This window comes from Aythya marila (genome assembly GCF_965140915.1).
Source record: "Aythya marila genome assembly, chromosome: 15".
Lineage (NCBI taxonomy): Eukaryota > Metazoa > Chordata > Aves > Anseriformes > Anatidae > Aythya > Aythya marila.
The window spans coordinates 6,922,340-6,934,608 of NC_139056.1; the positions used below are offsets into that span (position 1 = coordinate 6,922,340).

Below are 12,269 nucleotides of genomic sequence, written 5' to 3' on the forward strand. Positions count from 1 at the left end.
ACGCACTGTGTCAGGGATGTGCCTGGCCCCTTCCCAAATGTGATTTCTTCCCCTCTCCTAGGCTTGAAGACAAACGTGGGACAATGTCGGAGGTGCGGCATGACAGCACAAGCAGCTTGCAGCGGAAGAAGCCACCATGGTTGAAACTGGACATCCCGGTGCCGGTGCCCATGGCGGTGCCAGAAGAGCCTCTGCCAGTGCAGGTACAGAGACCGGGGCCAGGAGCGAAGGTCTGTGGGGTTGTGGTGGGGGTGTGCAGAGCCCTGCTGCAGTCCTGGCTGAGAGAAAGGCGGTGCTGTGTGATGACAGGTTGTTGGGTAAATTTATGACCAGTAGTAAGCTCCCCCTTGAAGGTGATAGGAATGGAGAGGATGAGAGTGTATTGCTGATGTGCTGAGATCAGTGGATGTGACTGTTCGGATGTGGGGATTGTAAAAAGTGTCCTGGCTTGGGGGGGTGGATGTGGGATTGAGGTGGCCAAACAAACATTTCTTAAAGGAACTGGAGAAGTGAAGGGCTCCTAGAGAAATATGAGGGCTGTAAGTGCTGGAGTTCTGCTGGAATGAGCAGGGAACAAATCTGATTTATGAATAGCCAAGATAATAGCAGGCTCTCGTCAGTAACAGCAGATTAAGAACAGTTACTGGCAACACAAAGCTGTTACCAGCATGAGCATAAGAAAATCACATAGGAAGAGAAGTAGAAATCATTGAAGAGTGGTGGAGTAGAGACAGGATGATGGGTTAGTTGGAACTCTACGAAGTATGAGAGTAAAACATACATATTTCTGCTGGGAAGAGGAAGAATTGCCAAGAATCTCTGCTTCAGAGTGGCAAAAGCTCTTACATACGGGTGAGACCAGGGTAGGATGGCGCTGGCTGCTCATGACCTTGCTGCAGAACAGAGACTGCCTGCTAAAAAGGCAGAGCCAGAGAAGTCTTGCACAGAGCCCAGATCCATGGGTGGAGTGTGGTGTCTGGGCTCAGATGGTAATACACAAGAGCAGTTTAGCCAGCAGAGAAATTGAAGGTTCTGTAGCTTCTTTGGAGAGGAGTTGAGGGCGTGCTGATCTTAAGAGGGAATTTATGCTGTTACTGGAAGAGCAAGGACTGGCCTCTGCCATTCTCTGATCCAAGGACAAAAATGGACTTCAGCTATGTGTTGGATTCTGGTAGATGCATCTTGGTCCTGATCTCATGGAAGGAAGGAGATTGGGATTCAGTCTGCAAGGATTAGAAGTGAATACAGGGCTTTAACTGTGCAGGTTGAAGCTGTCTGAGTCATTTAAGGTTTTGATGGATGTTTTCTTACCTGAAATCTCTAAATCCAGCTGGGCATCTTCTACAGAGGGACTCTGCACTTACAATGAAAGCTGGTGTAGATGATGTTCTCTAAAAGTCCAGCATGTGCAGTACAGGCTGTTAGGATAAGACTGCATAACAGGCTCCTGCGGCTTATAACCTGTGTGTATATGCATTTTTTTTAACATAAAACATAACAAAAATGATAAGATTAGTGGAAATTATTAGTTCTCTGGCCAGAAGAAGTTGCAAGCACTCTTGAGACAGTGTCTGACCAGAGAAACAGTTGGTCGGAGCTTCACTGGCAATTGAAGCAGAGGGATTGTCTGCTCAGCCTGCATTTTAGAAATGGTGTCTCTGCCAAGCTAATGAATATTTCATCTGGAGCAGCCTTGGGGAGGTTAGCTGAGAACAGTCTGGTGATTTGTGTCCTATTTGGTAGGTGACATTCAGCCAGGAGATGCTGAGAGCTTCCAGACCTGAGTGCATCCAGACAATTAGGTTATGAACAAAGCTGATGTGGCTTTCCCAGCTCGCTTATCCTGTGCCCGGCAGCAACTACAGCACAGACTCACCCACAGCTTTCGTAGGCTTTTAGTGCAGATCTGGAGTTGCTTATGAAGCAAATCTCACTTGGCCCTGCTTACTGTGCTTTGCTTCACCTTGTGGAGTTGGTGGTCTAGGAACCTGTGATCTCAGTTCCTTCTGGCTAGAGAAAAGCCAGAGGATGTGTTGCAGGATCTCATGTAACACAGCCCATCTACAAATGGACATCAATCCATGGGACAGGCTAGAGCCAGTCTGAACTGAAACCTACTGCAACATGCAGATGTCAAGTCCTTGGTCTGTTCTGCAGGTCCACTCCTGTTTCTTCACCTTAGCCAGTCATGAACTCAGTCTTTGTTAGCCCGATTTTGCTGCTCAACTGCATGCAACCAGCTTGTGGCTTGGGCTGGGGGGAGAGGGAGGCTGTTGAGTTGCTGACTAAATGGTTCACGTTTTGGCTGGCCTTGTAGATTATCTCTCTGAGAATGCTGACTCCCCTTCTGCTTTTCTTCACAGCCAACAAGACGTCAGGCCTTTCTGCGAAGTGTGAGCATGCCTGCTGACAACAGCCGCGTGCCCTCCTTGCCTAATGAAGTGAGGAGACCGGTGCTACAACGACAAACCTCAATCACCCAGACCATCAAGAGGTGAGATGCCGAGTTCACGCAGCCTGCTATAATGGATTCTGCCGTCTGTTGCCATTCTTAATTCATGGGCCTCTGATTGTCCCATTGCCTGGCACTTACATGGCATGTTGTCAAAGCAGGATTAAGTTGTCTCCCTTGTTGTCTATAATTAGGTTGGGGCAGAGGGTGGAAGCAGATAGGTCCCCAGTATGTGAGCCCAGTAGTGCTATATAGGGTTGTTTTTTGTAAGCGAGATACCAGGTTCTGGGTGGAAAATTGTGGTGATCAGGACAGTGTATGGTCCTTGCCAATTAGAGACAAGTTTTGACTGTTCCAATGCTCTGGGAAGCTGTCTGTTTCTGAGTAATAGGGTACCCCAGACCCTGATGTGTAGCTGAGGTGTGATGTGGTGCGTTAGCCTTACTTTGGTGCAGTATTTGAGAGCATGTGATTGTGGGGAGGCGGGCAGAAGCCCAGCCTTAGCAGTCGTACACTGTCAGCATGGCTGAGGCCTGAGGCCCCTCTGAGCCCATGTGCTCCCCCCCGTACCCCAGCAGGGCCACCCCGAGTAGGGCAGCCCAGGCCCATGTCCGGGTGGCTTTGGGAGCTCTCCAAGGAGGAGACTCCACAGCCTCTGTGGGCAGCCTGTGCCAGGGCTCTGACACCTGCACAGCACAGAAGTGCCTCCTGGTGCTCAGAGGGAGCCTCCTGTGCTCCAGTTTGTGCCCACTGCCTCTGGGCCTGGCCCTGGGCACTGCTGAGCAGGGCCTGGCTCCATGGGATGTGGGCCTGCCTTCAGGGATGTGCAGGCATTGGTGAGATCCCCCTGAGCCTCTTCTCCAGGCTGAGCAGTCCTAGCTCTCGCAGCCTCTCCTCACAGGAGAGGTGCTCCAGTCCCTTCATCATCCCTGTGGTCCTACATTGTTGTGAGGTTCTTGTCAATGCATTTCTCCAGGTCCTCTTATTGGCAGCATGGCCCTGTGGAGTATCTGCCACTCCTCCCACGTTTGTGTTGTCTGCAAACTTGCCGAGGGTACATTAATGAAGATGTTAAACAGGACCGGACCCCTGGGATCCACCGCTGGTTGCTGGCCTCCAGCCAGACTTAGTGCCCGGCTCACCACCCTCTGGGCGTGGTCATTCGGCCATCTTTTACCCACACCTCAGTGTCTGCCCATACAGCAACATGGCCTGAGAGCAGGCCTCTACGGCTGTTTGTGCCAGGACAATTAGGCAAGAGCACGTCAAGGACGAGAGGACACAAGAAGCTCTGTGCAGAGGGGCCAGGGCAGCCTCCTTCCTCAGAGTTGCCTCTGACATGTGCTGTGTGTGTGTAGAGCTGCGTAGGGCTGAGAGGTGTGGGAGACAGGAATCACTTCAGTGCTGAGGGAACAAATCTGCCTCCAGCACTACTACACTGTAAGACAAGGCACACGGAGCTACAGTGAGCAAGGAGGGAGTGCTGGGCCGTGGTGGTGAAGCTCCTGCCTAGCAGCAGGGCTATGGACAGGCATGTGCGGGTGGTGCACTGACAGACCTGTGCCATGTCTTCTCTTGCCTGCATAGGCTGGAATGGCAATGCCAGGGCCCAGGTGGTGGCTGCATCCTGTGCTTGGTGGTCTGGGTAGTAATTCTGTAACCCTGAAAGTAGGTGTGGTCCCACAGGGAGTGGCCTAGGAGCACACAAATGGTTTTGGAAGGCTGGCGAGTCTCCTGCTCACAGTATGAGTGTAGGGGGTTGATGCCATTTAGCAGTGCAGAGTTGTCGCAGGCTGTTGGGCAGTGTGAGGGGTGGCCAAGTCTATCTTCCTCCTGGAGGAATCAGCTACACGTGATTTTTGTAGACTGATGTGGGTAGGGGGGCAGGTGCAGCAGCGGGAAGGACTTTCCAAGGGGCAGAGCTGCAGGAAATGCACGAGACCTAGCAATAAAAGGATGAAATAATGGACCAGAAACAAAGACAGGGAAGTGCAAAGTTCTGAGAAATGACCTAAAAACCAGTGAGGTATGTGATGAAGAATTGCAGACCACATATCCATAAAAGTGTCTCTGGGATTTATTTATTTTTTTGTGAGTCCAGAGAGGGTGACTTCCATGTTTGCTACTTAATGCAGCCCCAGTTATGCACAGAATGTGAAACTGTTCTGGCAACAGCACTCTGTACCTTCCTGTTCACATCTTCTTGGAGGACACAGATCAGGTGTGAGCCTAAATTCAAGAGCGTATGGTCCAGAATATGGCATGGTAGTAATTTAAGTGCTGGAACGGAGCATCTAGTACTCTTTCCAGTCTCCTACAGCGTCCAAGATGTCCAAGCAAGGCAGTAGGTGTGGCACAGATAGACTTGTGCCCCAGGTGAGACCCTGCCAGGGTCAACGAGAACAACCCCAGAACATTTCCAGTGGCATCAGATACCTGTATCCAAGCAGAGCATATCTCATTCTGGTGACGTCTGCGTGGTTTCACACTCCGGTGTATGAAGCCAGACAGTGGCTTCACAGCATGGTGGGCTCTCTCCCTTCAGCTCTCTTTTCTTTGCAGCAGGCAGGTACGGTTTCAAAGGAGTCAGACCCTGCCCGTTCACGGGCACCGGGTGGGCAGGAGTTCCCTGAGAAAGCGGCAGTCCCTGCCCCGATCGTTCTTCAGGTACTGGTAGAACCGAGTGTGCAACCTACCCCTGCATGTGTGTGCAAGGGCTGCTGTGAAGTGCACAGACTCTGGCTGTTGCTGAAACCACTTTGCCTTCCAAGGCCTGGCCAGGAGGCCTGCAAATGGGTGGCAGGGAGAAAGCTCACGTGTGTGTCTAACAGAAAACGATGGTCACTCCTACTAAATGTGTAGGCAGCTGTCAATATGTAGCATGGGACTAACAAACTGTCCACTCGCCAGCCTCACTCCCTCCTGCCTCTCCTAACAAGCTGTCAGCCTCCCGGTGTTCACCATAACTGTAATATCTCCCCAGAGCAGCCACAGTGCAGCCTGTCTTTGCCAACGTTACTGCAACATGTGGAATATGCGTAATTGGCCCCAAAGCCTCTTGGGAGCAGAAGAGGAAAGAGATAAAGCTGCACCAAATGGATGCTGGTTACATCGGTCTGAATGTAGCTCAGAGCTGGTTGACATCGTGACTTTTTCTAATCCAAATGTGACTGTCTTCTTTTTGAGGTGGAGACCTTCATTTACTTAGCACCAAAGAGATGAGCCACTCCAGGAGTCCAGGGCACAGTGGCCATCGATCACCAACCCCAGACTGGAGCTCAGTAAACCGTGACTGTGCATGGCAGGGACTGGACCTAATGCCCAGGTGTCCCTTCTCATCCTACCTTCCTCACTGCTACCCTTGGCCAGGTGGCAGTCTGACACTGTGTCTGCCTTTGCAACTGCTCGTGGTTGGGCTCCGACTGTCAGAGCTGGTTAGCTCACAGCAACAGAAGAACAAGAGCCAGCCCCTGATGTCAATTCATTGCTGGTTACAGTGCCCCAGGGTGTCTGTAGGAGGTGATGGGGCTCCCCAGCTGGACAGAGCGTTCGTTGTTTTTCCAGGGTGCTCCAGATACCATAAACTCTGTTCTAAGGCTCTCATGGACTGTCTTGGCTATGATCAGTAGGACAGATCTCTGTGCTGGCACTGCACTAGCAGCGGTCCCTGGCAGTTCAGGAGCGGTACTTGCTCCACAGAGGGGCTGTTATAGTGCTTGTCCTTCCGTGCTAACAGGAACAGAGATTGAGAGCTCTGAGGCACTGCTCTTTCCACAGTGGGCTAGTAGGGGCACAAACAACTCTTTCCTCTCTCCCATTGAGGAGTGGCCCCTTGTCACCCCAGGCCACCTTGGTGTCAATATGTCGGTTATGGAGGTCTGAGATGTGTTGTAAGAACGTTTTGTGGCATGTTGTGCCTGTGCATCTGCACAGCCTGCGTGTTACCTCTGTGCTGTGGACTTGGTTCAGGTGTTTCAGGCCAGGCACTTACCCTGAGCCCTTCTACTTGGAACAGGGACAAAGATTGCTCTGACAAGCTGTGGGAGCAGGGCAGTGGTCTGAGCTGGGCATAGCCCCTTCTCTGAGGTCTGTCCGCTATTGACTAGGTGGAAGCATTTGGAGAAATTTGGCTCAGTGAGGTTGGGTAAGATCTAGCAATGGCCCACTCGACTTTGTGCCCACTGAAGGGCCTGTTCTGGGTCACTGGGAAGTTGGAGAAGGCTGCGGGCAATGTGTGGTTGTCTGCATCTGGAGGCTTTAGCTGGAGAGACTGTGTTTTGAATTTGTGTCTTTTTACGTAGTGTCAGGACACCTTCACCTGCTTGCTGATGGTATCTTTGTTCTGTAGGGTGGAATAAGGAAAACACAGGGCTAATTTCCTGCCTCCAGTGCACTGACTCAGTTCCCCTGCGTGATGTAATTCTAGATTTAACCTACCCTTTACTCCAATGTATGTTTTGATACTCCCTTTGTGATTTGTGAGGTCTTGCTTCTCAGCAGCTGGAAATCCTACACCTGAGCAGGGGGCCCGAGGCGAGGGTTTCGGGTTTGGCTTGGAAGGACTTTCAAGTTTCAACACCTGGGCCAGACAGCTGTAGGCTGACACAGCTTGCCACCTTCTGAAGCAGGATTAACCACCGTGGGAAAGGCCTGGCAGGGCTGCGATGATCTTCATGTGTTTAGGATACCAGCTTCTCCTGCAGTATTTGAAGTAGATTGTTGGTCTAATTCACACCTATCCCTCTCTACCTTCCTTGGGATTTTGCTTCTGATCCAGTGGGCTTCCATGACAGCAGGCCCTTGGCAGCATACCTCATTTGTGGCTGCAGCATCGTGCTCCTGCTTCTGCCACCAGCGGCACAAAGCTACGTGCACCCGCCTTAGCAGCGAGCAGGACCACAGCAAGCATTTGCTGTTAATGTTAATTTTGAGCAGGATGGAAATCCTGCAGCATGAGAAGGAGAAGTTGGGGATATTCTGGGGGTGTGGCGGGCAGCTGGGAGAGACCAGTGAATTCTGGTGGCCACTGGGACATGACACAGAGACATGGAAAACTGTAGTCCCACAATGGGGGACCTAAAGCTGGCCTGAAGATGGTAAGTGCTTTCTGTGGATGGCTTTTAAAGAAAAAAACATTTTACCGACTTCTTATGTGAATTTCTGTTCCATCTCTTCTTCTTTCTTTCTAGGAAAACTCAGAACTAACTGTTCATTACACACATTAAATCTCTTGTTTTTCTTTTGTCTCAAGAGAGAAAATAATGCTGTTGATGGTTGAACACTTCTGGCCAGCATATATCAGATTGCTAAAACTGGCTGAGGACAGGCTGTGGGATGCTCGTGGGGAAGAGTTCTGCCTACATTCTGGTTGGGGTTGGCTGGAAGTGACCACCGGGGGTTTTGTCTTTTCAATTGCATTGTCCAAGCAAACATAATGCTCCTGTGTACTTGTATGCTGACATCTTTCAGAGGCACAGCTGACTGGTTTGGAGTAAGCAAAGACAGTGATGCTACACAGAAATGGCAGAGAAAGAGCCTTCGCCACTGCAGCCTGCGGTATGGGAAGCTGAAACCTCAGGTCATCCGGGAAATGGACTTGCCCAGTCAGGACAATATTTCTCTAACAAGCACAGAAACCCCCCCTCCACTCTATGTTGGGCCCTGCCAGCTGGGCATGCAAAAGGTGAGTAACCTGGGATAGTCTGAAGGCCATCGTGAGCTTCCTGCACAGTGTCTCTACCACTTTTAACCCATCTGTTGGCATAGTTCTGCCTGAACGTGTCTTCTCCAAAGAGCTACAGTCAGTGGCTCAATGTCCAGATGGAAACCAGTAACAAGTGGTGTTCATCAAGGGTCTGTGCTGGAACCAGTACTGTGTAATATCTTCATTAACAACATAGATACTGGGATTGAATGCATCTGCAGCAAGTTTGCAGCTGGCACCAAGCTGAATGGTGCAGGTGATATGCTCGGTGTCATCCAGAGGGCCCTTGACAGGCTGGAGGAATAGACCCGTGTGAATCTCCTGAAGCTCAACAGTGCCAAGCAGAGCCTATGGGGCAGTCCCCAGTATCAGTGCAGACTGGGTGATGAATGGATTGAGGGCAGCCCTGTGGAGGATTTGGGGATCACACTGGGACTCTGGTAGCATGGTGGTTAGATGCGTGCAGCGTGTCTGAGAACATTTTGCTGAGGCTTTTTGCTGCCATTTTACAAAGGCAAAAATCTGTCATGCATAGACTGGACACTGTTGTCGATCCCCCATTTACAGTAGCAGGCCTGGTAACATCCAGAGCACTTGCCTTGCCTCAGGCTGAATGCAGGCAGTAGCACAGCTACTGGCTTCAAAGAAACCTGATTATGTTATAGGACTTGGAAAAGTGCCTCTTGCATCAGCTGTACTACAGCGCTGCTCACGTGTCCTCACAAATTGTGAGGTATCTGGTGCCCTTTGCAGTAGAACTGTGGCCATAAGGGACAGGACCCAGTCAAACATGCTCAGTTACCAGCACTTGATAACTAATCTGTAACATTCTAGCTCTTCCCTTTGCTCCATTCACCACCTTAATCAATATGGTATCAGGGCATCAGTGAGCACCGCTGCAACTTGGACAAGTGGGAAATGAATTTCTTCCCAAGCAAGTTAGTCTGTGACCTGAAGCCTGGCTGCATCACTGAAACAGAGGAGAATATTGTGCATCTTTCAATGCAGTCTCACCTTGCTGAGGGCTTTGGTCCCAGTAAACTCAGGAATATTGTTGGGCTCTATGTAGGCTACATTAAATCAGAACCTGGTTTCAGTAGGTGAAACCCTATACAGCTTTCTGTTGAGTGTGCAACTGTGGATTAAAAAAGGGTCATAAAACATTAGGATAAAGCATAGAAGTCATATGGAAACCGCAGCTGTGGTGATGTAAGGATAGAGGTAAGTATTGTAGCTGAAGGCAATATTTTCAGTAGGTTGGTTCATGTGTTCAGAAGAAGTGGCAGCTTTGGTCTGAAGAATCCCAGAGAAGGGCTTGTAGCTCCTGGAAGCTTGCCTGCTCTTTTCCAGCTGTTATGATAAATGGAATCAGATGTACATATACAGTAAAGCTTCACCAGGATACTGTTTAAGTCCAGTGCTGTCCACCATCAGAAAGGAAACGAGCTCTATAAAGGACATGGTTGCACTCAGGGATTTCTTAAAGTCCTGCTCATATATCATCCTATCTGACTGCAGAGTTCCATGGCACAGAAGATGAGTGAAAGCAAGAGCTTAGGAAGGGCTGAAGGAGATTTGGAGTCTTGTGTAGATGTCAGGAACATTCTGGGCAAAAATGATCAATACCACTACCACCAACGAAAAAACCCCGCTACCACCATCACCAAAAAAAAAAAAAAAGAAAACCAAAAAAAAAAGAAAACAAACAAACCAAAAAACCACACACACACACACACACACACACACACAAAAAAAGAACAAAAACAAGTTGGGAGAGGTTTGAGGAGGATGTGGGTTTGGGACTGAGAATTAGGGCTTAGCTTGCAACAGGTTATGATTTATCTCCCTAATGTAGAATTGCTTGCTGTTTCTTCTAGCCTGGTTCTTGGCTGATCCCAGGAGTCAGGCCACTGTATGGTTTCAAGAGGTGAGACCATGGAGAGCTGGAGGGAGAATGGTTTGGTGGACAACAGCTGGGGGTAGGTGACTCATGGGCTTCTTCTCTGGGCAGATCATAGACCCTTTGGCCCGGGGCCGAGCTTTCCGTATGGCTGATGACAACGATGGCTGCAGCATCCCCCACACGCCGATCACGCCGGGTGCCACGTCGCTCTGCTCCTTCACCAGCTCACGCTCGGGCTTCAACCGTCTCCCACGACGGCGGAAACGGGAGTCTGTTGCCAAAATGAGTTTCCGAGCAGCTGCAGCTTTGGTGAAGGTACTGTCTGGGACAGGGCAGGATCAGCCTGGCAGCAAGATGGGGCCCTGCGGTGCGAGGGGAGTGGGAGGGAAAGAGCTGTGTGTGCAGGCCATTGATCCTGGAAAAAGTACATTCTGTGAGTAGAGAGGATGTGGGAGGGCAGTGATGGAGGGGGAGAAACCAGAAGGTGTCCTGTTTTGTTTCAGCCATCTGTCTGGCGGGCAGGAGTAAAAACCAGGATGCTGGCTGGGCTTTGGTATATGTCTTGCCCACTTTTTATCAGCCTTGGGGCTTTGATTCCTACAATCAGCAGCCTTAGAGGGTTCCAGCAGGTCCAGTTCAGCCTGCCTGGACCTCTGGGTGTCTGCACCTGCTCGTGGCACTGTAGAAGCACCTGAGCCTCTTGCAACGCATGGCTCTTCATCCTGCCACGTCTGCTTTTCTGGGTGTCCCTTAGGGGGGCCCGGAAGCCCTTTTGCTGTGGTTGGTACCACTGCTGTTTGGTCAGATGTTGTTGTAGAAGCCTGTGCTACCAGCCTGCATGGGATGTGGGCAGTGTGGCTTGAGAGATGGGTTAGCACTTGGAGGTGTCACCTGCAAGGTGTTGCACACCAGCAGGTCTGCTGTGCTCCACAGGCAAGCGTGACAGGGTCAGCGCTTGGACTCCCCGCGTCCTGTCCGGGTGACACTGCATGTGCCTGGGGCTCAGGTTTCTGGCAGTGATCTGATGCCACTCTCGCTGGCTACAGGGGCGCTCTGTGAAGGACAGCACACTGAGGAGGGCTCAGCGGCGCAGCTTCACCCCAGCAAGTTTCCTGGAGGAGGACACGGTGGATTTCCCAGATGAGCTCGACACTTCTTTCTTTGCTCGGGTGAGAGGCAGGACGCTGATGTGGCTCTGGCTTCAGAGACAGCACGAGGCTGTAGCTCTGGCAGGGCTGTATGTTGCAGGGGGTGGTGCTGCTTTCTCCGGGGGCTGGTGTCTCAAATGTGATACTCACCCCCTTCTGATGGGACTTCTGTGTCTTTGCCCAGGAAGGAGTCCTTCATGAGGAGCTCTCTACGTATCCAGATGAGGTGTTTGAGTCGCCATCAGAAGCCGCAGTCAAAGATGCTGAGGTGAAACCTCTGGATCAGACAGATCTCACAGGAGGTGCCTTGGACAAAAATGAGCTTGAAAGAAGCCACTTGCTACTGTGAGTATTTTCTTGGAAGCCGAAAAAGCCTAATGTGGGGTGGTGGCCAACCCATTCAGAGTGGGACCTTCGGTGCTAGGCAGCTGGTGGGGCAAGACCCACCTTCCTGCGCGAGGGAAGGCAGGATCTGAGTACTACAGGTGTTTGGAGCAGAGCTCAAAGAACAGAACAGTGGTGGGTTTTCTTTAAGCCCAGATTGCTTCTCTTGATATTTTGAGTGAGAGACCACCTACCCCAGCTACCCATGAAAAGTGACTCTGAGGCCACCTGTCCAGCAACTTCCCACACTGATGTGATGTGTTCTGGAGGCTGTGTCATGCCGTGGGCAAACAAAAGACGTCAAATCAGCTGAGGATGCTGGGGGCCCAGCCTTCAGCTACAGAGAATGCAGCAAAGATGAGAAAGCTGTTGCTACAGACACCAGGAACTGTCGTCTAACTGCAAGGAGTGGTGTGAAGCATTGCTGAGCGTCAAGCTGGGCTGCATTCCTCACTTGAAACCAGAGAAAGGTGTGGCACTGATGCCAAGAGCCTTACAAATATGTGGGTGGTACTGTACTGTACGCCGAGATTTTTTCCACCTGAGTAACTGGTACTGAGTAATTGCTCTGTGTCGTTTCCGAGTCAGCTCTGGCTTAGCTGGCAGCTCACCCCAGCAGAGAGCTCTGCTGGGTGTGAACATGTAGCAGACAGGGAGGTCCTTGTGGTTCTGCTGCTC

The 12,269-nt window shown here is 50.9% G+C and overlaps 1 protein-coding gene across 8 annotated transcripts in view; it reads left to right on the top strand.

The window, feature by feature from the left end:
* RHBDF1 (rhomboid 5 homolog 1) overlaps positions 1-12,269 on the top strand; it is a 36,149-nt gene that overhangs the window by 14,635 nt on the left and 9,245 nt on the right. For 5 of the 8 annotated variants that reach the window (XM_082772031.1, XM_082772033.1, XM_082772030.1 and 2 more), the window contains exons 2-8: positions 62-203; positions 2,364-2,494; positions 5,015-5,119; positions 7,922-8,135; positions 10,168-10,374; positions 11,106-11,228; positions 11,392-11,552. In XM_082772031.1, coding sequence (XP_082628157.1) covers positions 84-203; positions 2,364-2,494; positions 5,015-5,119; positions 7,922-8,135; positions 10,168-10,374; positions 11,106-11,228; positions 11,392-11,552 — 1,061 coding nt within the window. In that variant the 5' untranslated portion in view covers positions 62-83. Of the gene's footprint in view, positions 1-61; positions 204-2,363; positions 2,495-5,014; positions 5,120-5,632; positions 7,549-7,921; positions 8,136-10,167; positions 10,375-11,105; positions 11,229-11,391; positions 11,553-12,269 lie in introns of those variants that run through there. The other 3 variants (XM_082772029.1, XM_082772034.1, XM_082772035.1) reach the window with 3 other exon arrangements.